The 26352-nt window shown below is 35.7% G+C and overlaps 1 protein-coding gene across 16 annotated transcripts in view; it reads right to left on the bottom strand.

Annotated features, from left to right (window-relative positions):
* Positions 1 to 26352, bottom strand: part of CDC42BPA (CDC42 binding protein kinase alpha) — a 329361-nt gene that overhangs the window by 84013 nt on the left and 218996 nt on the right. For all 16 annotated transcript variants that reach the window (XM_004756819.3, XM_004756823.3, XM_004756820.3 and 13 more), the window contains 2 exons: positions 13659 to 13906; positions 5365 to 5470 (listed from right to left, as the gene is read on the bottom strand). In XM_004756819.3, coding sequence (XP_004756876.2) covers positions 5365 to 5470; positions 13659 to 13906 — 354 coding nt within the window. The remainder of the gene's footprint in view (positions 1 to 5364; positions 5471 to 13658; positions 13907 to 26352) is intronic.

Below are 26352 nucleotides of genomic sequence, written 5' to 3'. Positions count from 1 at the left end.
GACATAGACATTTTTTGGCACAAGTCACAGTACAGCTTTATTTCTCTCCCTCTACCAAAGGAGCACAGCTGTAATTCCCTGTTTAATCCTACCTCCAACCTCACTGTCTTCTCAGAAGGCAATGGGGTCCAGAGAAGCTATTGATGCCAACACATACCCTATATGCCTGTTGATAATAAGGGATTTCAGTTCTGTACCTCAAGGTGTGCCACTTAACCTCTGAAAAAGTTTCTTTTTACAGATAAAATTTACATACAATAGAATTTATCCATTAGAAGAGTAATGGTTCAAGGATTTTTAATAAACTTCTACAGCTGTGAAACAATCACCACAATCTAATTTTGGTACAGGAGAAATTTCCCCACTGCTGGTTTGCAGTCAGTCCTAGCTCCCAAACTGAGTTCCAAGCATTGGTGATCTGTTTTCTGTTTCTATACTTTTGCTTTTCCAAGAAATTTAATACCAATGAAATCATACAATATGTAGGTTTTTTGTCTTTCACTCCCCAAAATATTGAGATTCAACCATAGTATTGTGTGTATCAGAAATTCCCTCCTTTTTTCAGCTGAGTAGTATTCTATTATGTGGGTAATAGTAAACTTCATTTGCTCATTCACTCACTAGCTGATGAGCACTGGGACTGTTTCCAGTTGTTTGGTATTGTGAATAATGATGCTATGCACATGCATACAAAAGTCCTTAGAAGGACTCTGTTTTCAGTTTTCTTAAATATCTCCAGGAATTTCCGGGTCATGTGGTAAGGGTATGCTTACCTTTTGAGAATTTCTTAAACTATTTTCTAAAGTGACTATATAACCACCTGATGCTCCCGCAAGCAGTGTAGAGTTCCAGTTCCTCCACATCCTTGCCAACAGCTGGTATGGTCACTCTTGTTGATTCCACTCATTCTTGATGGTGTATAGCTCTATGTACCTGTGGTTTTAGCTCACACTTTCCTAATGATATTGAACATCTTTTCACTTGCTTGTCATTCATCGATCTTTCATGAAATGTCCCTTCAAAATTTTCCCCCATTTTTTCATGGAGTTGTTTGCATTATTAATTATTGGGTTTTAAGTTTTTTCTATATTTTGAATGTGTTTCTTATTAGGTAAATGATTTGCAAGTGTTTCCTCCTTATCTGTATATGTCCTTTACTTTTCTTAATGTTGTATTTAAATTGTAATGAAGTACAATTTATCATTATTTTTCTCTCATAGGTTATACTTTTGATTGATATAGATGAAATCTTTGACTAACCCTAAATCGTGAAAATTTTCTTTTACATTTATCTCTTATGTTTCAGTTTATGATCCACTTTAAGTTAATGTTTTTATATGGTATAGGAATTTAATTTTTCACATGGATATCTAAGTGTTGCAGCACCATTTGTTGAAAAGATTATCCTTCTCCCAATGAATTGCTTTGCACTTTTGCTGAAAATCAATTGGCCACAAATATGAGGGCTTATTTTTAGACCATTACACTATGGTTCCATAATATCAAAACTACCAGTAAGTTTCAAAAGACTGTCAGGTAAATCCTCCAACTTTTGTTGCAAAAGGCTATTATAGGTCTTTTATATTCCCAAATAAATTTAAGGATAAGCTTCTCAATTCCAACAAAAAGTCTTATCAGAATTTTGATGGGGATTTCCCTAAATGTATACATTAGAGGAGACTTGAGGTCCTAACAATTCCAAGTTTTTTGATCCATTAACCGTGTATCTCTCCATTAGATTTTCCTTCATTTATCTCAGCAATGTTCTGTAGTGGTCATCCTCTGGTTAATTCCCAGAGCTCTGAAATGGTTGTTTTTTGACAGTTATGTACACTTTGAAATTTTTCTTGAGAGGTTTCATCAATCTCTTCATGTTAGCATACACAGAAGTCTACCAGCTATCTTTGAAAATTTTTTTGCAGATACAATGTCTTTACTAATTAATACAACATATTACTTTTCATTACTATTGCTTTTGACAGTCCTTCCAACTAATCTGTGAGTGATGTCAGCTAGATATCTGCAGGAAGAAGAAGAAACACAGCTTTTGCAAGACCATGTTACAATAGTTATAAGTAGTTTTAAGTAGACTCTGTTCAGTATTAGAGAAATGCTAATCTTTTCATTATTACTAAATAAAAGCATGGACTCTGGAGCCAGACTGCATGTGTTCAAATTCCATCTGGCCACTCCTTGGTCCTCTGATTAGGAAAGGAGTCTCATCCCCCTCCCTCTGCCTCAGTCTCCTCATCCATAAAATGGCAAGAGTAATAGTGTATACCTCACAGAGTTTTTGTGAGGATTAAATTATATATATAAAATAACTTAGAAGAGGATCTGCACTTAGTAAAGTCTACCCAAGTATTTGTTCATTTTGCTTATTTTGGGAATGAGAAGGTTTTACTATTTGTACCTTGACATATCTGGCTTATAATATGGAATAGCATAGTCCAGAATATGGAAACATGATCATGACATTTTAAGTGAAAGGCACATTATAAAATGGAATGCATGTATGACTGCACCTACGTAACTATTTATACAAACCTGGAAGGAACATATAAAGTTAAAATATTTGTTTTGTGGTAATGAGATGATGGGTAACTTTATATAATTTTTATAATTTAGACTTTTTGTTTAATAATTTAAGAACAGGGTACAAATAATATTTTTCTTTATGGGAAGCCATTTACTTTCACTCCCTAAAATACATGGTTAATTTTATTTGCAATAAGTTATCTTTTAATAAAAAGTGAAACTTAAAAGAGTACCTGGGTGGATCAGTCAGTTAAGCACCCAACCCTTGATTTTGGCTCAGATCATCATCTCAGGTCATGAGATCAAGCCCCACCCTCACTGGGCTCCGTGCTGGGCATGGAGCCTGCTTAATATTCTCTCTCTCCCTTTGCCTTTCACTGCTCCTCCACCCCTGACTTGTGTGGGGTAAGGGGTAGGGAGAGAGAGAGAATCCCAAGCAGGCTCCATGTCCAGCATGGAGCCTGAGTCTGAGCTTGATCTCATGGACCCTGAGGATCATGACCTGAGCTGAAATCAAGAGTCTTATGCTTAACTGGTTGAGTCACTCTGGTAGTCCTTTTTAATTTCTTTCAAAATTTTAATTTTTGGGGGCGCCTGGGTGGCTCAGTGGGTTAAAGCCTCTGCCTTCAGCTCAGGTCATGATCCCAGGGTTCTGGGATTGAGCCCCGCATTGGGCTCTCTGCTCAGTGGGGATCCTGCTTCCTCCTCTCTCTCTCTGCCTGCCTCTCTGCCTACTTGTGATCTCTCTCTCTCTGTCAAATAAATAAAATCTTTTAAAAAATTTTTTAATTTTTGGAGTTTAAAAATGTGAATATGAGAATCTAGTCATAGAATTAATTAAATAAATTTCAAAATTAACATAATAGTTGCTTTCTAGCTTCTATACTAGAAGTTCTGTTGAGAAGAAATTCAGCTCTCTTCACTCAGGTCCCAGACAGAAGAGCTGGTATAGCAATGACAAAAGTATTCTCTGGTTATCCCTCTTAATGAAGAAACACAGTTCAAATTAAACCAGAGAATGAATGAACAGAAAGAAACAGTGAAGAGGCTTAATCACGGTGAACTGAGAGTTAAAGAGGAAGAGAAGCAAAGGCTGTAAAAGGAGCAAAAGTAGGGAAGAGACTGAAAAGGCAGCAGAACCCAGATCCATCTCTATTTCTCTGGGAATAAATAATTCCTTGTTATCATTTGTCATTAAATATTACCCCACCATATGAATTTGCTCTCAAAGTTCTACTCATCCTTCATCATACATTTCAATTTAGCAAGAAAAGGTAATGTCCTATTTTTATTAACTTAGGAGACAGGCTTTTATTTTTATTCTTTGCATCTCATCACAATCATAAGAGTATTGCTCACAAATTCTCTCCAAATATGTATTTCTGGTATAAACTCAGTAGAACTTTATGGTTACTAATAAAATAAAACCAAGGGGTGAATACAAGATTTGCTCTACATACAAACTGATTATTAAGTAATATAATTTTTCTTGAACTATATGCATTTTCTACTAGGTAGTTTGTTTAGAAACTATATGCAGAGGCCTTCTAGAGTTTAATTACATTTCTTACATCAAGGTTACTCTTAAAAGAACCTTAAATTCTGTCTAATAGATAAATAATATTTAATTTTATAGTCATACTAGTCAAACACATGAAATAACAATTATGTGACCTATTTGGATAAAACTCAAATATTGTTATTTTATTTTAGTGGAAATAACTAAGAATTACACGATCACCTTCACATATTTTTCATACTTTAAACATTCATACTACTTACTGTCTCTGCTACCTCTAGCCACTTCTCACAGTGTCTGTGTATATAAGTTCCATAAGACTTTACAAAATGGACAAATGGAGTTGTTTCTCAAATACTTTCCAAGCAAACAAACAAAGTCATTATTAAATGTATAAAGAGCGAAATAGTCATGGGGAAAGTAGTGAAAGAACACAAGGGAACACAAGGGAAAACAGAGAGACAATAAAGAGTCTCTCTTTTATGACTACTTAGTCATGGTCTTTCAGTCTCTTATTGGAATAACTAATAATTGAACAAAATACTTTTATTGGAGGAAAATCCTAGAAATTATTATAAAACACAATTACCCAAACATTCTTAAATACAAATAAGATTAAAACGTCCAGATAATATTAGAATTTTTACAACTGTTTGTTAAGAACTGATGAAAGAAATGCAGAATAATGGCAGTTCAAGAAATCTACATACAAACTGATTATTAAGTAATATAATACTTAATATAATACTTTTCCTCCTACTAAACGGAAAAAGATTCCTTTTAAGTATTTGACATTTTGTTCTAAATCTGATGAATGGTTCTGCTCTTTATTCAAGCTACAGTGGTTTAGGCAGAGTTCGTTTCTCTAGATTCCTAACTACCAACAGTATTATTTCTAGCTATTAGCAGTTTTCCCTCATGAACAGGACAACAGAGTTGTCAAAACTTCTCCAGTTTGGCTTAAATGTTCCTGCTCTTGCCAAGGATCACCTTACCTCCAACAGCCACGAAAGAGTAAGTACCAAATATGGGAGAAAAATGTGAAAAAGAGAGTTGATGGAAAGTGAAATAAAGAACAGAGGCTTGAAAAATAAATGGGACAAAGAATATGATGAGATAAGCAAAACCCTCTCTCCAGAACTCCCGTACAGACTGTTGTAATGAAAACTCGCCTGTACCAACCCAACGTATAAGGAGAAATATTAAACCCAAACCAGCCATCAAATACAAAATTATCTACAATTTCTATCAAAGTGCTGAACATTTAGCATGTGCTCAGGGAATAAAAACTAGGTTGTATCACTCACCTTATCAAGTTCACTTGTCAGTTTTTTATTTTCTTCAGTTAATAATACTTTTTCTCGTTCATACTGTTGTTTGAACTCATTTTCAAATTCTTCCCTTTCACTTTGACTAACGATTCAAAACATAAGAGGGGGAGAAAGGCAACGGAATTAAAGTTAAAATAACATATCCCCGATTGGCTACTGTACCATGTGTTTTTAATTCTGAAAAATTACATATCTTAAACATACCAAATCCCAATCTTCCCCTTTAAAATTAAAAACGTTACATTCCTTTCAATTCACTGACTTGTCTGCCTAACAATGGCTACTTTGCTTTTCATTTGAAAATCTGAGAAGACATCTGTGATTTGTAGACTTCATGACTGTGCTCACCTTATTTGGTTTTATATGTACCAGAAAGTATGGGAAAATCAAGAGGTTAGGGAAAGAAGGGAACACATGGGCCCCAACATGTTTCCTTATACTCAGCTCAAGATTGTTAGCAAACCCTCAGTGAAATTTCCAATAATTCTCTTGACATATTCAGCCCTTTCTTCCTTCTTACCTAAGTACCTACCTATACACATATGCATACATACACAACAAATTTAGTATTATAAAACTTATTTAAAATTATAGTTCTGAGAAGCACAATTGATTCACCCTTAGAGGTAAACACAGTGCTAACAGACTTTTTGGAAACCACCTAATGGACAAAGAGGAATCAGTTTTCAAACACTGAGTTGAAATGCAGATGAAGAGGCTTCTTATATTCTAAACAACCAAAGGGTCAATGAAGAAATCAAATAAATTAAAAGAAGACAAATGAAAAATGAAAACTTCATGGTCCAAAATCTTTGACACAGCAAAAGTAGTTCTAAGAAGGAAATATCCAATGATATAGGCCAATTCAAGAAATAAAAAGCTCAAATAAACAATTTAACTTTATGCCTAAATTGGGGGGAAAAAAAGACAAATGAAATCTAAGGTGAGTAGAAGAAAGGAAATATTAAAGATCACAGCAGAAATAAATAGGGATTTTTTTTTAAAACCTATAATGAAACTAAGAACTGGTTCTTTGAAAAGATAAACAGAACAGATAAACCCTTACACCCAGACTTATCAAGAAAAAAGACTCAAATACATAAAATCAGAAACAAAAGAGAACTGAACCACAGAAATATAAGAATAAGAGAATACTATGAAAAATTATATGCCAACAAACTGGACAAACTACTTCTAGCTTTTCTGGGATAAATTCCCAGAAACATACTATCTTCCAAACTGAATCAGGAAGAAACAAAAAAGTCTGAACAGACCAATTACTAGTAACAAAATTCAATCAGTAATCAAAACACTTCCAAGTCCAAGACCAGATGGCTAAACATGTGAATGCCACCAGACATTTAATGAAGAGTTAATACCTAACTCTTCTCAAGCTGTTATAAAAAATAGAAGACGATATTTTCCAAATACATTCTATAAGGCCAGCATTACCCTGATACCAAAACCAAAGATACCATTTAAAAAAAAGAGAACTACAGGCCAGTACCCATGATGAACATGGATATAAAAATGTTCAACAAAATACCAGCAAACCACATTCAACAATATATTGAAAGGATCATTCAGCATGATCAAATGGGATTTATTCTGAATGTAAGGATGGTTCCATGTACACAAATCAATCAGTATCATATACCACATCAAGAAAACAAAGGATAAAAACTGTGTGGTCATCTTAAAAGATGAAGAAAAATCACATGATAAAATTAAACTTTCTATTCATGCTAAAACCCTCAACAAAGTGGGTTTAGAGGGAACACACCTTAATATAATAAAGGCCATCTATGAAAACCCCACAGTTAACATCCTCCATAATGAAGAAAAACTGAGAACTTCTCCTGTAAGGTCAGAAATAAGATGAGGGTGTCCACTTTCACCACTTTGATTCAACACAGTACTAGAAGCTGTAGCCACAGCAATTAAAGAAAAAAAAAAAAGGAATATGAGGACCCATACTGGTAAGGAAGAAGTTAAACTGTCACTATTTGCAGATGACATACTATAACTAGAAAGCCCTTAAGACTCCACTAAAAAAAACTATTAGTAATAAATGAAATCCGTAAAGTTGCAGGATACAAAATTAATAGCCAGAAACTGGTGGCATTTCACTAATACACTAATAACAAAGTAGGAGAAGGAGGAATTAAGAAAATAATTGCATTTACAATCACACCAAAAAGTAAATAAAATAGCTAGAAATAAACTTAATCAAGGTGGTGAAAGACCTGTACTCTGAAAACTACAAAAGAAACTGAAGATGATATAAACAAATGGAAAGATAGTCCATACTCATGGATTGAAATAATTAATACTGCAAAAATGTCCATAGTAGCCAAAACAATCTACAAGATTCAGTGCAATACCCATGAAAGTAGCAACAGCATGTTTCATAGAACTAGAACATGTAATCCTAATATTTGTAACGCACTACAAAAGACCCCAAGCAGCCAAAGCAATCTTGAGGAAGAACAACAAAGCTAGAGGCATACTAAAAAATTTCAGAGACTACAAAGTTGTGGTAATTAAAGCAGTAAGGTACGGACACAAAAATAAACACACAGATCAATGGAACAGAGACTCCAGAAATAAATCCACACTTACCAATTAATCTATGAGAAAGGAGTCAAGAATATACAACGGGGAAAATACAGTCTCTTCAATAAATGGTGCTGGGAAAACTGGACAGCCACAAGCAAAAGTATGAAACTGGAGCACTTTCCCACACTATACACAAAAATGAACTCAAAATGCATTAAAGTTCTAAATGTGAGACCTGATAAAATTCTTAGAAGAGAACACAGGCAGTAATTTCTCTGACATTGGCCAGAGCAACATTTTTTTAGATATGCCCCCTAAGACAAGGGAAACAAAACCAAAAATAAACTGTTGGGACTTTATCATGGTAAAAAACTTGCACAGTGAGGGAAACCATCATTAAAACGAAAAGGCAACCTACTGAATGGGAGAAGATATTTGCAAATGACATATCTGATAAGAGATTAAAATCCAAAATATACAAAGAATGTATACAAGTCAATAAAAAAAAACAAGTAATCCAACTAAAAAATGGGAAGAGGACTCGAATAGACATTTTTCTAAAGATAACATACAAATGGCCAGCAGACACATGAAAAGATGCTCAACATCACTGATCATCAGGGAAATGAAAGTCAAAACCACAATGAGATAGATATCACCTCACACTTGTCAAAATGGCTACCATAAAAAAACGACAAGAAATAAGGGTTGGCAAGGATGTGGAAAAAGGAACCCTCATGCACTGTAGGTGGGAATGAAACCATTGAAGCCATGGTGGAAAACAATATGAAGGTGCCTCAAAAAATTAAAAATAGAAATACTGTATGATTCAATTCCACTACTGGGTATTTACCTGAGGAAAACAAAACTAATTTGAAAAGATTATATGCACCCTTATGTCTACTGCTGCATTATTTACAAAGCAAAGATAGGGAAGCAACCTAAGTGTCCATCAATAGGCAAATGGATAAGGAAGATGTGGTATATACATACACAATGGACTATTACACAGCCATAAAAAGGGATGAGATCTTGCCATTTGTGGTAACATGCATGGGCCTAAAGGGTATTAAGCTAAGTGAAAGAAGCCAGACCTAGAAAGACAAATACCATATGATTTCACACACATGTAGAATCTAAAAAGCAAAACAAATGAACAAATGAAAAGGAGAATTAGACCCATAAATACAGAAGGAAAGGGAAGTGGAGGATGGGCAAAATGAGTGACGCAGAGCAGGAGGGGCAGGCTTCCAGTGATGGGATGAATAAGACACAGGAAGAAAAGGCATAGCTTAGGGAATCTAGTCAATGATACTGCAATGGAGTCGTACGGTGACAGCTGCTATACTGGTGAGCACAGCATAACCTGGACAGAAGGTGAATTGCCATGCTGTACACCTGAAACTAAGGGTTACACTGTGTGTCACCTTGTATTCAATTAAAAAAAATTTAAAGAGGCTTATATCTTAGCAGTAAATGAAATTCAGTATGGATCTGTTCTGGGAAATTTCATGTGATTAATTCCAAGTCAACCAAGAACTTAAGTAATGGCTGATTTTAAAAAATGTGATCTTAAAAATCTCTTACATCACTATATTATAAATAAAATTACATTTTAAATAATAAATTCTGGGAAAATAAATCATCCTGTGTGTACAGGCAAATAGGCCACTTTAAAAAAATTATCTATAGCCAAACTTCAGTTATGTTTGCATCCCAATGTTTATAGCAACAATGTCCACAATGGCCAAAATATGGTAAGAGCCCTGATGTCTACTGATGGATGAATGGATAAAGAAGATGTGTGTGTGTACACACACACAGGAATATTAGTCATCAAAAAGAAATGAACTCTTGTCATTTGCAAGGATGTGGATGGAACTGGAATGTATTATGCTAAGCAAATAAGTCGGACAGAGGAAGCACATGATTTCACTCACACATGGAATTTGAAAAATAAAATGGGATCATAGGGGAATGGAAGAAAAAATAAAATAAGATGAAAATAGAGTGGGAGACAAACATAAGAGACTCTTAACTGTAGAAAAGAGACTGAGGGTTGCAGGAGGGGAGGGTTGGGGGGGGGCAGGTAAGTCAGTGATGGACACGAAGGGGGGACTTGATGTAATGAACATTGGGTGTTACATACAACTCAGGAATCACTAAACACTACCCCTGAAACCAATGATACACTCTATGTTAACTAAACTGAATTTAAATAAAATTTAAAAAAAATCTTTCTTGATTCAGAAGCAACTCCAAATAACAAACAAGACAAAAATTTGAGAAATTACAAAGAAGTCTTTCCAAAAAATATGTACACAAATGAACTGAGTAAAATTTCTAAGTAAAACTCTTCCTATTTTTTCCTACTAGCACTGAAGAAAGCTGACGTCTCTTCCATATGAAAATAAGACAAACACACTCTTCCCTGAACCCTAAGTCATGCTTCATTTGCCAATTCCCTGCCTTCCTTTTCACTGGGAACCACCTGGAAGCCTTGACAGGGTGTGCTGTACCCACTTTCTCATCATCTAACTGTTCCTCACCACACAAAATCTGGCTTCTGTGCGCCACCACCCCAACAACCTGTTCTCACAATGGGCCATGGTCTCATTATCATATTCAATCTACCTGCCACCTTTGACACCGTCGCCCGTTTCCTCCCTCTTGAAATGCTATCTTCTCCTGGCTTCAGTGATGCCACGCCTGGTTTCCAGGCTCCATCTCTGCCCTTGTGGACCCCCTCTTTCCATCCTTCCGGTAAATGCCCATCCTCCCAGGTACTCCGTTCCAGAACTTGCCTTCTCTCTGCACACCTCCCCTGAGCTGGTTCACTGTACCACCTGAGTCCAATGACCTGGTATGCTGATGAATGCCGAATTTAATCTGAAGCTTTTCTGGGCTCCCTTCAACTGCTGACTTGGTATCTCCACAAAGACGTCTCACAGAGCACCTCAGGAAAGCGCCACACAAGTTCCTACCACCCTATCTACCTTCCTCATCCACTCTACTATCTCTTCTCCTTCTCTGGGTGAAAAGCACAGCTCAGCCCAAACCCTCCACTTATACACCTGTTCAAGTACATGTTTCTGCACTTTTCTCCCCATGTTGGATAATTTCTATCAAATTAAAACATGGTGTTATTTCTCCCTTATCTAAAAACAGAAACAAAAGGGAAAAATAACTTCTTTTGAGATCAATTTCTCCTCCAACTACTGCTTCCTTTTAAGAGATTCCAACTACTATTTTAATTTCCAACTGCTTTCCTTCAAGTCTTGGATCCCACTTTGGGGCTTCTGCCCCTCTTGTTCCACTGAAATTGTTTTTTATCGAAGTTACCAGTGAGCATCATATTGTTAAATTCAACTGTCACTGCCTGGGCACCTCATCGTACTGGATCCAGACCTCATCTCACATAACGTAGATGGATTTGATATGCTTTCATCACGTGACTTCCAGGAAACCAAATCGGTCTGGTCTTCTTCCTATCACTCTCAGCTGTCCACTTGGCCATTTCTTCCTCATTTCCAAACTCCTAAAGACTGGAGCACCCCAGCGCTCAGTGCTGGGCCTCTTTTCTATCTACTAATTACTAAGTAATCTCATAGAGTCTGTTTTAAATACCATGTGAGTGATAAAATACTCCCAGGATTTTTTCTCTAGCCCTAAAATCCAGGCTGATCTATCCAATGACCTACATGACATCTCCACATGAGTGTCTAATAGGCATCTCAAATGTAACTGTTTCTCTCTAAATGGTAACTATAGTCCCCTAACTGCTAAGACCCCGAACCTCAGTATCACCCTTAATTCCTCCTCTTCCTTCTTCACTCCATATCTAGTCCGCAGCAGAAACCAGTGTCTTTACTTGTAAGGAGTATCAGAATCCCAACTCTTCTTACCACCACTGCTGCTTCCACCCTAAGCCAATGCAACATCCTTCTGGGCCTGGACTACTTCTAAATCATTTCCAGGCTTTTCTCTTATCTAAGTCAGCCTGGTCTTAACCCAGTAGTCAGAGTAACCATGTTAAAACACAACCCAGTATTTGTCAGTTTTCCACTCAAAATCCTGCAGTACGTCTCTGCAATGGTTTTCTCCCGATCGAATAACCAGAAGTCACCCGTCACAAAGCCTTGCCTGATCCAGTCTGGCTCCCTCTTATACTCATCTCCTACTCTTCTTTCCCCTTAAGCCTACCTTGGCCATACTGGCCTCCTTATTATTATTATTTTTAATAGACATATTTTTTAGAAAAGTTTTACGTTCATAGCAGAGATTTTCCACATACCCCAGCCCCCAAACATGGGTACAACCTCCCCACAACACCACCCCCAGCAGAGTGGAGCATGGGTTCCGTCAGTGACTTGCAGTGGACGCATTGCTTGGGTTGGGACACATGTTCAACAACACACACACACGCCCATCACAGCATCATGCGGAGGAGCTGCGCTGCCCTCGACATCCTCCCAAACACCTCTGCCTTCTCCCAAGCCCGGGCAACCAATGCTCTTTAAACTGTCTCCATAGTTTTGCCTTCTTGTTATTTTTTTTTTTAACAGCCTGTTCTCTGTATAGAGCATTCTTCTCCTCCATCTGTAGAGATGCCTCCCTACTTTCTTCAGCCCTTACTTCAATTACCTTCTCAGCATTCTTTCCCCAGACCAGTCTATAACGACACTTAATTGCCCCCTCAGTGCTTCACGGCCCCATCCTGTGCTGTATTTTGTGTTCTTGGCATTTATCGTTACCTAATATATTCCATATTTTACTTATTTTGTTTGTAGTCTTTCACCTAAATAAAGGAAAGCTCTGTAAGGACAGAGATTTTGTCTGTCTACTGCTACATTCCCAGAGCCTATAACAGAACAGTTGCTTTATCCACCAAAGGCCCTAAAAATTTTTTTGTTGAATGAATGGACCAAACTAAATAAATTTTGGCTTCCAATATAAGTTGAGAATAACAAAAGCATATATTCAGCTAAAATCCAGAAACAGGAGCATCACTAGCAATTTCTCCCACCTGGCCATCATGGCACCCAGGTTCTGGCTCTCTAGGATCCTCTGAGCCCACATGCTTCCCTCCACTCTCAGTCAGCACCTATGGGCCTGATCATCCCTCGAAGCCAGGTTCCCACCTGCCGTCTGCTCCCCTCAGTCCTGCTCCACACAGGAACAAGAGTGATCTTTCAAAACCAGGAGTACCACCCTGTCACCTGCCTTCAATGGCTTTAGGATGACGTCTAAACTCCCTGCTCTGCTTCATGATCTTCAGTCTACTAACCTCTGCAGACCCACTTCTCACCCTCTCATCTCCCTTTCTGTGGCTCCACCATGGGGAACAACCTTAGTCTTCTGAATGTACCATGCTCCCTGCTTTTCTTCTCCACCCCAGTACATTCCGCTAGCCCTGTCTGGACACTCTTCCACCATTAATTTCTTCTTTCTTTGGTTTTGTCCACAAAACCCAGACATACCAAAGTCACCCTTTGTGCTTCATCTTTGGGAGCTCCTGCATTTTGCCTGTACTTACACTGTCCCATTTGCTGCCTGTCATGATGTAGTATAATCTCCTATTTACCGATCTTGGCTTTGGGCTTTTTAGGACTGCAGTATGTGGACTGCCCGTGTATCGCCAGCCCTTGACACACAGGCACAACAGGCATTCAGGAAATATTTATTAGAGGAGTAAATAAGTTGATTCTTACCTCTCTCTCCTGTTTTTTTCCAATTTGTCTTTCAAAATCATAATTTCCTTGTTGAGAGCAAGTTGCTGGCCTTCTGAATCATGAAGCTCCTTCTTCAGATTTTTAATTTCATTTGCATGTATTCCTTCTCTTTTAGACAATTCTTCTTCATAAAAGATACTTTTCTTTTCTAAATCAGTCTTTAGTTTGGTTATCTCTTGCTGATGTTCTATGCTGCACAGTCCTGGTGAGTAACTAATTTGTTTTTGCTATAGAAGTAATAACAAAAAATGGATTCATCTATAAGAATAATAAAATATCAAATAATTTCTTTCTATAAATAAAGAACTGTTCTTATAGTTCAATATTATTTTTGTATATTATCACATAAATAATACTTTTTTTTTTTAATTAAAGCTATTCACCGTTTTTTGGCAATATATTCCAAATAGTTTTCTCAGTATGTATTTCCTTTTTGTGTTGTGTTTTATAGCAGATTATATATCTGTAATTTCTGCTCATAAATTATATAATTATTTATTTATATTTATATTTCTAATGTATATAGAATTATTGTTGGTGTATGGAGTGAGAGAAAAATCTAACGGATCCTATTTCTGATGTGGAACCAATAAAGAATTGTAAGTATGTTTGTGCCTTTGGAGAATTTAGTGGGGTAGGGAATGACCGAGCTAGAATGTACAAAAAGCTTCTCCAATGGTCCAGTGAGAAAGACAAAGGTCTAATCAAACATCTTCACATCCACTAGAAAAAAATGATAGGTTTCTTGGCATTTAGGTAGGGCATTAGGGACAAGAAATTTAGCTGAAAGCCAACTTTTTAAGACATTAGGATGAAATATATTCTCAGTAATTAGGTGCAAGGAAAATGCGAAGTCCAAAGCACCTTCCAGACAGTGGCTAAAGGGTGAGCAGAAACAGACAGAGATTATGCCTTTAGATCTCCTGAGCTTTGGAACTTTTCTGTTACTCTGCTATAGGCTATTTTCCCAGGTGATCACCAATAAGTTTTAGAACCCAAAGAACCTGTGGGTTTATGTCATGCTCTGGAGGACACTGTGTCCTTTTATGAAAACAGTTTTAAGGGCTGAAAATCTATTAACAAAAGTTGATTTAAAGTTGAAAGAAAACTATCCCCCCTTCTTCACATTTGAGGTACATACTTCATTTTATTTTATTTTTTAATTTAATTTTATTTTTTCAGTGTTCCAGAATTCATTGTTTATGTACCACACTTTAAAAGAAAAAAAAGAAAAACCAGAGACACCCATTCGGCTGGAGAACTGTCTCTGGGGCACCCACTATACTATCTAACCACTGACTACAGCACTACTGGTGGTGTCGTGCCTACTGCACGCCAACACTCAGACCATCCGGCATCATGGGGGCAGCCTGGCACACAGTGCTCCACCAGAACCGGGAGGAGCCATAGCAAGTACAACTCTGGCTCTCTGTGTCACCACAGAATGAGGCCTCACTCAACAACTATGGTCCTGACCACTTACCTATATGCTCTCTCATTTTTTTCATCATCTAAAGAACAATTTTAGTTTGCTGTTCTGGTTTGTGTAGTTTAGCTGTTGGGGTAGCAGCAACATACACTGACATTTCAAGCAAAAGTTACCCTGATATCAAAACCTAACAAAAATACCACCAGAACAAGTCATAGACTCAAGTCACTTGTTGCTAAGACTGTAAAAAAAAGTCAAAATGCTGATAAAATCAAACTGTATGTTAAAAAAGAGCGAGCTACCCCAAAAGAATAGGTCTTACTACAGGTATTAAAGGTAATTTAATACTAGTAAAATTGTTAATAATGTACAAAGATGGCATTATGCTAATGAATTAAATTAAAATAAATCTGTAAATAATCTCAGTAAGTACCCATGTCTAAAAGTATTTGAGAAAACCCAATACCCATTCCAAATACTAGCCTGAGTCCTGTAATAAGACAAAAAACAAAAACAAAAACAGTAAAGTGATTCTTCTTTACCTATTTTCCAGCTATCAGACAAAGTAATACCTACTGGTGAAGGCACCAGAAAAACACAAGAAACTAAGGAATAATTATAAAGAGGGTGTCTGTCATTATTTCTTACTTAGTTTTTAGGTATGCTGTCTGAGCAAGTAACATGGGCAATAGTTACAAGAAAGAAGTGTTAAAAAGAAAAGTTACAAAATCATTCTAATTTCCATAGAATTGTTTGCCCATAAAATGTAAAAAAATCCACTAAAAAGTGTTATAACTGATAAAGCTGAGTAAAGTAACTGCAGGTAAGATAAACACAAATCAACAATACTTCTTGGGAGCAGAATGAGCAATAACAAAACACAGTAAAAAATTTCATTGTTAATAGCAAAAACAATCAAAGAAAAATTATCAGAAACTAATACTTGCATGTGAAGAATAACAGTAGTGAGTAATCTGAATTATATGAAGAAAGGACAAGTCTTTTAAAAAGACGTAAAAGACTTGAAACAAAAATGGAAAAATACTCACTACTTGACAGATTGAATGCACAGGTATTTAGCATTTCTCATTATATTCCTTGTAAATATAATAAAACAATTAAATATAGGAGATGGCACACAGGTGTTGCTGTGTATCAGAAAAATACACTTGTAAAAATGCCAAAGAAAATCCTGGGGGGTAAAGGGAGTAAAGAGGAAGAGAGAAAAATGTTCTTTTCAGATATTGAAACATACTGTACAAACCTTTAATAAATTCTTAATGTAATAGAGCTCTATCCCAAAATACTCTATCTTAGAGTATACTCTAGATAAGACTCTATCTTAGAGTACCTTAGAGTATACTCTTACTCTTAGTGTAATAGAGCTCTATCCCAAAATATATTATTCAATATACGAGAAATCTTCAATCACTGGAGGAAGACAGTGATTAAATTATGGAATTGGAACTGCCAATTTAGCAACCAAAAGAGCAAAATGATTCTCACAACATCCCATCTAGCAAAACGAATTCCAAGTAACTTAGATTTAAATATATTTGAAGCATACAGAAGTATAATTGACTAGAGTTAAATATTTTTAACCCCAACAGAAACATCCAGGAAAAGGCAGAATTACATACTGAACAAACTAAGAAAAGGACAAGCCAAGCTCTGAAGCAATAAAAGACACGCCGAGGAAAGTAAGAACAAACCTTCTGTGATTTGAAAAGGAAACAAGACCAAAACTAAAGGGCAAATGATAAATGAATAAATAGTTGTGGAAAAATGCCAGAAGTATCATTTTCACTATGTGAGGAGTTTATATGAATTGTAAGAGAAACATTCAGACTAAAATTTAATAAGGCAAATAAGGGAATAATTCACACAAAAAAATATGATTAACAATCTACTAGTAAGGCAAGAAATGCCTCTTTTTATACTTGCAACAATTTGTGGCCTGCATCTAATGCCTGAAAGTGACCTGACAACTTCATTTCCACGTATCTGTTCTAAGAAATAATACTAAAAAAGCAATGCACAAAAGTATTCGTGGTAATGACAGTGTTGCCAAAGTGAAACGTAAATATTCAATAGCAGAGAACTGGATTGAGTGGATATCCCTCTGTAATCATTAAAACTCTGTGACAGTTATGTAATGAGTGTAAATGCTTATATCTCATGAAAAGTAAGAAAGTGAAAAATACACGTTAAGGGTTAAATTGTGTCCCTCCAAAATTCTTGTTAAAGCACTAGCCACCAGAACCTCAGAATGTGTTATTTTAAAGAACGGTCTCAAATACTGAATCATCTGACTTATGCATGGAATCTAAAAGTTAAAAACTCTTGGGGGACGCCTGGGTGGCTCAGTTGGTTAAGCAGCTGCCTTCGGCTCAGGTCATGATCCCAGCGTCCTGGGATCAAGTCCCACATGGGGCTCCTTGCTCAGCAGGGAGCCTGCTTCTCCCTCTGCCTCTGCCTGCCACTCTGTCTGCCTGTGCTCGCTCTCCCCCCCCCCCCCCCCTGATAAATAAATAAAATCTTAAAAAAAAAAAAAAAAAAAAACTCTTGGGAGCAGAGGGTAAAATGGTGGTTGCCAAGGGGGGAGCAGGGGCAATGAGAGAATGTTGGAAAGGTACAAACATTTCACACAGGTAGGATGAGTAAGTTCTGGAGACCTAAGGTAAAGCAGGGTGACTAAAGTTAACAATACTGTTTCATATACCTGAAATTTCTGTAAGCGTGGATCTTAATTGTTCTCAGTCAAAAAAAAAAAAAAAAAAAAAAAAATAAGTGAGGGCATGAGGGTATGTTAATTAGCTTGTTGTGGTACATATTTCACAATGTATACATATATCTAGACACCACATTTTATATCTTAAATATATACAATTTTTATTTGTCAATTACATCTCAATAAGGCTGGAAAAAAAAAAGAAAAGTAGGGTCCTTACAGTGGTAATTGACTTAAAACAGGTCGTTAGGGCAGGCCCTTTCCCAATATAACAGTGTCCTTATAAAAAGAAAAAATCTGGACTCAGTCTTGCACCCAGGGAGAAGGCAGCGATCCAGGTGATACATAAACCAAGGAATCCAAACCATCAGAAATCAATCCTGGCAACACTTTCATTTCAGACATCCAGTCAGAATAATTGAGACAATAAATTCTTATTTCATAGGCCACCCAGTTTGTGGTAATTTGTAGCAGCCCCAGCAAACTAATACAGCAGGGTAAAAAACTCTTGTAGTGTATGATCACAAGAACTGAAAAGTTTTTTGTTTTGTTTTTTTTTTTAAAAACAGCCTTACTGAGATACTATTATCATAATACTGTGCTATTAGCCATTTAATGCGTACAGTTCAATGGTTTATGTAGTTTAATTTTAAGTTGTAAAATACATATACCATAAAGTTGTGCCATCTTAACTATTTTAAGTGTAGGATTTACTAAGTATTAATTACATTCAGAATGTTGTACAACCATGATCACTATGTATTTCCAAAACATTTTCATTATCCCAAAGAGAAATTCTCTAACCATTCAAGAATAGCTCCCTATTACCGACGCTACCTGGCCCCTGGTAACCTTGATTCTGCTTTTTATCTCAATGAATTTGCCTAGTCTAGATACTTCATTCAAATAGAATAATACGAAATCTGCTTTTTTTTTGGCCTGGTATCTTTCACTTCGCGTAAAGTTTTCAAGATTCATCCATGTTCGGCCACGTATCAGAGAGTCGCCCCTTTTGACAGTTGAATGATATTCCACTGCATGTAAAAACTATATTTTGCTTCTGCATCTCTTGATGGGCACTGGAGCTGTTTCTACCTTCTGGCTATTGTAATAATGTTTCAAAGAACACCAGTGTTCTTTGAGTATCTTTTTGAGATACTCAAGTATCTCTTTGAGACCCTGCTTACAATTCTTCAGGGTACATACCTAGGAGCTGAATTGCTGGGTCATGTGGTAACTCTATGTTTACCTTTCTGAGGAACAACCAAACTGTTTTCACATCCTTACAAAGACTTACTTTGTTCCTCCCTCCCTCTGCCCAATTTTAGCTATCCTATTAGGTGTGGATTGGTCTCTCTAGGTTTTAACTTCATTTCCTGAATGACTAATGATGCTGAACATCTTTCTGTGGTCTTATGTCTATTAAAATATCCTCTCTGGAGAAATGTCTATTCAAGTTATTTGCCCAATTTTTGATTGGGTAGTTTGTCTTTTTGTTGTTCAATTGTAGGACCTGTTTACATATTCTGGTTATCAAACTCTTATCAGATACTTGATTTGCAAATAATTTCTCCTATTTCCTAAAAAATGTCCTTTGAGGCAATGCACACAATTTTTTTATTTTGATGAAGTCCAATTTACTAAAAAAAATTTTTTTTTTTTAAAGATTTTATTTATTTATTTGAGAGAGAGACACGTTTTCAGTGTCATGTGGGACTATTTAAGAATCCATGCCGTCAACCAACTGAGCCACCCAGGCGCCCCAAAAAATCATGAATATTTTCCATGCCACAGTCATGAATATTTACCGCAATGTTTTCTTCTAAGAGTTCTATAGTTATAGCTTTTATATTTAGGTTGATCTATTTTGAGTCAATTGTTTTATATGGTCTGAGCTAGGGGTCCAACTTTGTTTGCATGTAGAAATACAGTTGTCACAGCACATAAATCAAAGGGACTATTCTTTCCTCACTGAACAGATTTAGGACAATGTCAAAAATCACTTGGCCATAGATGCAAAAGTTCACTTCTTGACTCTGAATTCTATTCCAGTGGCTTGTGTTTCTATTCGTAAGCCAGTACCAGAGTCCTTCTGTTACGCTGACTTTGTAGTAACTCTTGAAATTGGGAAGTTTAAGTCCTCCAATTCTGTTTTTCTTTTGCCCGACTGTTTGTCCACTTGGGGCATTTGTCCACTTGCAATTCCATATGAAATTCAAGATATTTTCCATTTCTGTAAAAAGCGTTATTGGAGTTTTACTAGGAATTGTGATGAACTTGTACATGATTTTGGGTAACACAGGCATCTAAACAATATTAAGTTGTCCTAACCATATATGTGGGATGTCTTTCCATTTACTTATGTCTCCTTTAATATCTTTCAGCAATGTTCTGTAATTTCCAGTACACAAGTCTTTCACTCTCTTGGTGAAATTTATTCCAAGGAGCTCTATTCTTTTAGCTACTATTTTAACAAACTGCTTTCAAAATTTCCTCTGTGGATTATCCATTGCTGGCATATAGAACACAACTTCCTACTGTGTGAGTTGGTCTTGCAACCCTGGGATTGTTTGTTTTCTAATTACTGAGTTTTGAAAGTTCTTAGTATATTTTGCATAACAGTCTTTTATTAGATAAGTATGTAGTTTTTCAGTCTGTGCCTCATCTTTTCATTCTCTTCACAGTGTCTTTTCCAGAGCAGAAATACTTAATTTCAATGGAGTCTAATGTATCAATTCTTTACTTCATCAATTGTACCTTTGGTGCTGTAAGTAAGAAGTCACTGTCCTAGGTAATCTCAGTCTTCTATATTATCTTCTGGGAATGTTGTAGTTTCATGTTTTACAATTAGGTCTGTGATCCATTTGAGTTAATTTTAATAAAGGGTGTAAGTTCTATGTCTAGATTCATTCATTCATTCATTCAGTTTATTTGGATGTCTAGTTGTACAGCACCACTTGAAAAGACAATCTTTATTCCATTATATTGCCTCCGTTCCTTTGTTAAAAATGACTTGTCTGTATATTCATTTGCCAGTATGACATGGTCTTGATTACTGCAGGTTTGTGGTAAATCCTGAAGTCAGGTAGTGTCAGTCTTACAACTGCATTCTTTTCCTTTAGTATGGTATTGGCTATTCTAGGCCCTTTCATCTCTCTGTATAAACCTTAGGTCTAATTTGATGACATCCACAAAAGGACCCGCTGGGGTTTTGATTAGGAATGCATTAAATCTACAGGTAAAGATAAGAAGAACTGAATCTTGATACTGAATCTTCTTACTCACGAACACGGACTATCTCCATTTATTTAGTTCTTCCTTGATTTCTTTTATCCGTTTTATAGTTTTCCCCACATAGCTCTTTTGCATACTTTATTTATACCTAACTATTTCATTTCTATGGGTGCTAACTTTAATAGAGTTTTAAATGTCGAATTCCACTTTTTCATGGATGTTATACAGGAAAGTGACTGGCTTCTGTGTATTAACCTTCTATCCTGCAACCTCCCTATAATGGCTTATTAGTTTCAGTTGTTTCATCAACTTCTTTTGATTCTCTGTACAGACGATCATGCCATCCCTGAACAGACAGTTTTACATCTTCCTTCACAATCTGCATACCTCTTATTTTGTCTTCTTGTCTTACTACATTAGCTAGGACATCCAATACAATGTTGAAAGGTAGTGGTGAAAGGTATATTTTCAACCATGCTCTTGATTCTAGTGGGAAAGAATCAAGTTTCTCACAAGTATGATGTTAGCTCATTTTCTGTTAAATATTCTCTATCAGGTTTAGAATTTACTGACCGTTTTTGTCTTGAATAGATGTTGGATACTGTCAGATGGTTTCTTTGCCTGTATTGAGATGATCATGTGATTTTTATTTTTTAGTCTATTGGTGTGATACATTTTATTCATTGATTTTTTGAAAGTTGAACCAGGCTTGCATACATGAGAGAAAAATCCCACAAGAGCATAGTGTGTAATTCTTATTACACATTGTTAGAGTCAATTTATTAATATTTTGTTGTGGATTTTCTCATCTATAAGGCATGTTGGTCTGCGGTTCTTTTTTCATATAATGTCTTTGTCTAGTTTTAGTATGAGTGTAATGCTGGTGTCATAGAATAACTTAGTAAATATTCCCTCTGCTTCGGTCTTCTGAAAGAGATTGCAGAAAATTAGTATGACTTCTTCCACATGTTTTATAGAATTCACCAGTGAACATATCTGGGCCTGGTGCTTTTCTGTAAGGTTATTAATTATTGATCCAATTTCTTTAATAGACAGAATCCTTTCAGACTATTTCTTCTGTGTCAGTTTTGGCAGCTTGTGTCTTTCAAGGAACTCGTCCATTTCATCTAGGTTATCAAATCTATGTGCATAAAGTTATTCACAGTATTCCTTTATTAATCTTTTTATGTACATGGGATATGTAGGGATGTCACCTTTTGATTTCCAATATTAGCAATGTCTTTTTTCTTTATATTTGGTTTTATCCATATTTTATTTTATAATAAGAGTTTAAAAAATATAGCAGAAAGTACAGCACGCAAAACAATTAAGCCTATTCTTTGCAAAAAGATTTAGTACAGAAAAGAAAAGAAAACTTTAACAAGAAATAGCATTAAGAGAAATGCAAACATATGAAATAATATAAACTAATATTGAAAGGTAATCCCCTTCTTTTCAAGTATCCAGGGAAGTTATTAAATTTATATAAAGTACTCACTATGCTTAAAATTTGAAAAATCTGATTGAAAGACATTTTTACTGGAAAAATGAAAATGAACCAAACTATCTCAAAATGGGTGAAAAATAAAATAAAGCATTAATAAAGCTACAGTATAACAAAGAACGTATTATAGAAGAATTCCTTCAGATTTCAAATGTTTATTTCCATGAGCACAAAGAAAAAGGAGATTCCTTTCTATAAAGTTAACATAACCCGGAAACAAAACCCAACCAAAAGAGCATACAAAAAATAAAATGACAGACTCATCCCAGTATAAATTTAACAACAGAACTTGTTATTAAAATATTAATAATCCTAATCCATTGCTGTATTGAAATTCAATTATACCAGCAACTGATTCCCAAATGTAAGAACAGTTTAATGTTAGAAGGCTATTGATATAATTACTCTCAAAAATAGATGAAAGGGATCTTTTTCTTAATTAGCCCAACAAAAGACTTACCTATTTTACTATCTTTTCAAAGAATAAGCTCTGATTTCATTTTTTCCCCCATTGGTTTCCTGTTTTCAATTTAATCAGTTTAAGCTCTAATTTTTATTATTTTTCTTCTTCTGTTAACTTCAGGTTTAATTTGCTCTTCTCTTTCTAGTATCTAAAGTGAAAGCTAAGAGGATTAATTTTAGATCTTTTTCTTCCTTATATATGCATTCAATGCTATAAACTGCCCCTAAACACTGCTGTCACTATATCTCACGAATTTTAGTAAGTTAGATTTGTTTTCATTTCTATTTAGATCAAAATATTTTAAAATTTCTCAAGATATTTTCTTTGACTCATGTGTTATTTAGAATTACTTTGGAATTTTTCCAGCTACATTTCTGGTGTTGACATCTAGTTTAATTCCACTGTGGTGTGAGAGCAGCCACTGCATGATTCCTATTCTCTTACATTTCTTAAGGATTTGTTAAAGTTTGTTTTATGGACCAGAATGCATGGTCTACTTTGGTAGATGTTCCATGTGAGCTTGAAAAGAATGCACATTCTACTGTTATATGAAGTAGTCTATAGATATACCTTACATCCATGTGGTTGATGATGTTGTTGAGCTCATCTACGACCTTACTGATTTTATGGCTCCTGGATTCGTTCATTTCTAAAACAGGGGTGTTGAAGTTTCCACCTATAATGGTAGATTCATCTATTTTTCCTTGCAGTGCTATCAGTTTTTGCCTCACACATTTTGATATCGCACTGATACATGCCTACATGTTAAGTTTTGGTATGTCCTCTTGAAGAACTGATTCTCTTATCATTATGTGATGCCCTTTTTATTCCTAAAAACTTTCCTTACTCTGAATTCCACTATGCAATTAATATAGCTACTCCCACTTTCTTTTCATTGGTGTTAGCATAATATGTCTTTTTTCACTCAGTTAAACTATATCTGTCTATATTTAAAGTGGGCTTCTTAAAGACAACATACAGTTGGATATTTTTTTGATCCAGCCTGAAACAATCTCTGTTTTATAACTGATGTACTCAGACCACTGATATTTCAAGTGACTATTGATAGTTCTGGATTAATATCTACCATATTTGCTACTGTTTTCCATTTACCGTTCTTGTTCTTTATTCCTATTTTTTTCTTCTGTTCCTTTTCTGTCTGTTACAGTTTTAGTTAAACAATTTATATGATCCTATTTTCTCTCTGTTCTGAGGATTCTTCTTTTTTAGTGGTTGTAATACAGTTCGCAGTATTTGCAACAATCCAAGTCCACTTTCAAAATACATTCTACCACTTCAGGAGTAGTGCAAATCCCTTAAAATGAAATAATCCTAATTCCTCCTCCCATCCTTTAAATCACTGCTTTCATACATTTTAGTTTAATACAAGTACATATAAGCTTGTGTGTATGTATACAGAATCGAATACACTGTTATTAATATTTTGAACAAACTATTAGATTAAGAATAAGAAAAAAAGTTTCTATTTATTTCACCTTGGCTTACTCCTTTTCTGATGCTTTTTCTTTATGTAGATACAAGTTTCTGACCTATATCATTTTCCTCCCCTCTAAAAAAAATCCTTTTAACATTTCTTGCATGGCAGGTTTACTGGCAAGAAATTCCTCAAGTTTTTGTCTCAGAAAGTATTTCTTCTTCACTTTAAGAATAATTTCATAGGACACAAAATTCTAGGTTGATTTTTTTTTTCCTCTCAACACTTTAAATATCTCAGTCTCCTTTCTTCTTGTTTGCACAAGTTTCTGAGAAGTAAGGGTAATCCTTGTCTTATATCCTTTGGGTTTTTTTGTTTCGTTTTGTTTTGTTTTTTGCTTTGGCTTTCAAGGTTTTTTTATCTTTGACTTTCTACAATTAGAAAATGGCATATATCTAGGTGTAGTTCTTTGGGCATTTTCCAACTTGGTATTCTCTGACTTTCCTGGATCTGTGGTTTGGTGTTTGACAATAATTTGGAGAAAATTCTTAGTCCTTATTGTTTCAAACATTTCTTCTGTCCTCTTCTTTCTTCTCATTCTGGTATCTCCATCCCCAACTTTTATAGTTGCTCCACAGTATTTGGATATTCTCCTCTGGGCCCCCCCCCCCCCCCAATCTTTTTTCTTTTTGCCTTTCAGTTTTGTCTATGTCTATTTAGACATCCTCAAGCTCAGAAATTCTTTCTTTGGCTATACCCCATATCCATTAAGGTGTTCTTCATTTATTTTCGTGTTTTTCTTTTTTCTTTTTTAAGTAATCTTCACACCCACTCTGGGGCTTGAACTCACAACCCCAAGGATCAAGAGTTGCATGCTCTTCCGACTGAGTTGGACAGGTGCCGCAAGACATTCTTCATTTCTGTTACAGTATTTTTTTTTTTATTATGTCTAGCATTCCTTTTTGGTTCTTTCTTAGAATTTCCATCTCTCTTTTTACATTGTTCACTTATTCTTCCATATTTTCTACCCATTAAATGAGTCCTCAGCATTATCAATCAATCATAATTTTAAATTCTCGATCTCATAATTTCAACATCTCTGCCATATCTGAGTCTGGTTTTGATGCTTGCTCTGTCTCTTCCAACTGTGTTTTCTTTCTTTCAATATATCTTAATTTTTTGTTGATAGGTGCACATGATGTGCTGGGTAAAAGGAACAGCTATAAATAGGCTTTTAATAATGTGGCAGTAAGTTGTGGGGAAAGGGAAAGTGTTCTGTAGTCCTAGGATTAGATATCAGTCTTTTCTTAAGCTGCTGCCTCTGGACTGTCAACATCAGACAACTCTGTCAGCCTTTCTCTCCCCCACAGTTTGGACAGGATGACCACAGCAGGTTGGGATTTGTTCTTCTCCTTCTCTCAAGTCCATTGGGCTCTGATGAAACTCCAGCAAGTTCAGTTCTGGTTGAAGAGTTTCTCCTGAGAGCAGACCTTGTTAAGAGGAACTGGCTACTCTGGCATATTTCAAAATGTTTTTCCTTACTGCTAGCACAAGAGGATTTTTCTCTGATATTTGTTTTGAGAACCTGTTAGAGGTCAGGAAGTAAAACTCACAGAAGCCTCCCCAAGACTGGGTTCTCTGGAGATTTTATATCTCAGACCTGTCTACACTGAGCCGCTAATGATTTCTCAGTTGTAGTTCAGGTTTCCAAACACTGGCACTGATGCCTACAAAGGTTTCTGCTCTGGTAAGTTGTGAGTCTCTGTATTTACCTGGGAGTGCCTCCAAATTTAGGGGCAGCACCTTGTCCTGTGATGCCATTTCTCCTACAGGTATAAGAAGAGTTGCTGATTTTTCTATTTATTCAACTTTTTACT

The sequence above is a fragment of the Mustela putorius genome, unplaced genomic scaffold (assembly GCF_011764305.1).
Source record: "Mustela putorius furo isolate JIRA1106 unplaced genomic scaffold, ASM1176430v1.1 tig00000785_pilon_pilon_pilon, whole genome shotgun sequence".
Lineage (NCBI taxonomy): Eukaryota > Metazoa > Chordata > Mammalia > Carnivora > Mustelidae > Mustela > Mustela putorius.
The sequence above is the reverse complement of the archived record's forward strand: the minus strand, read 5'-3'. Positions and strand labels throughout refer to the sequence as shown.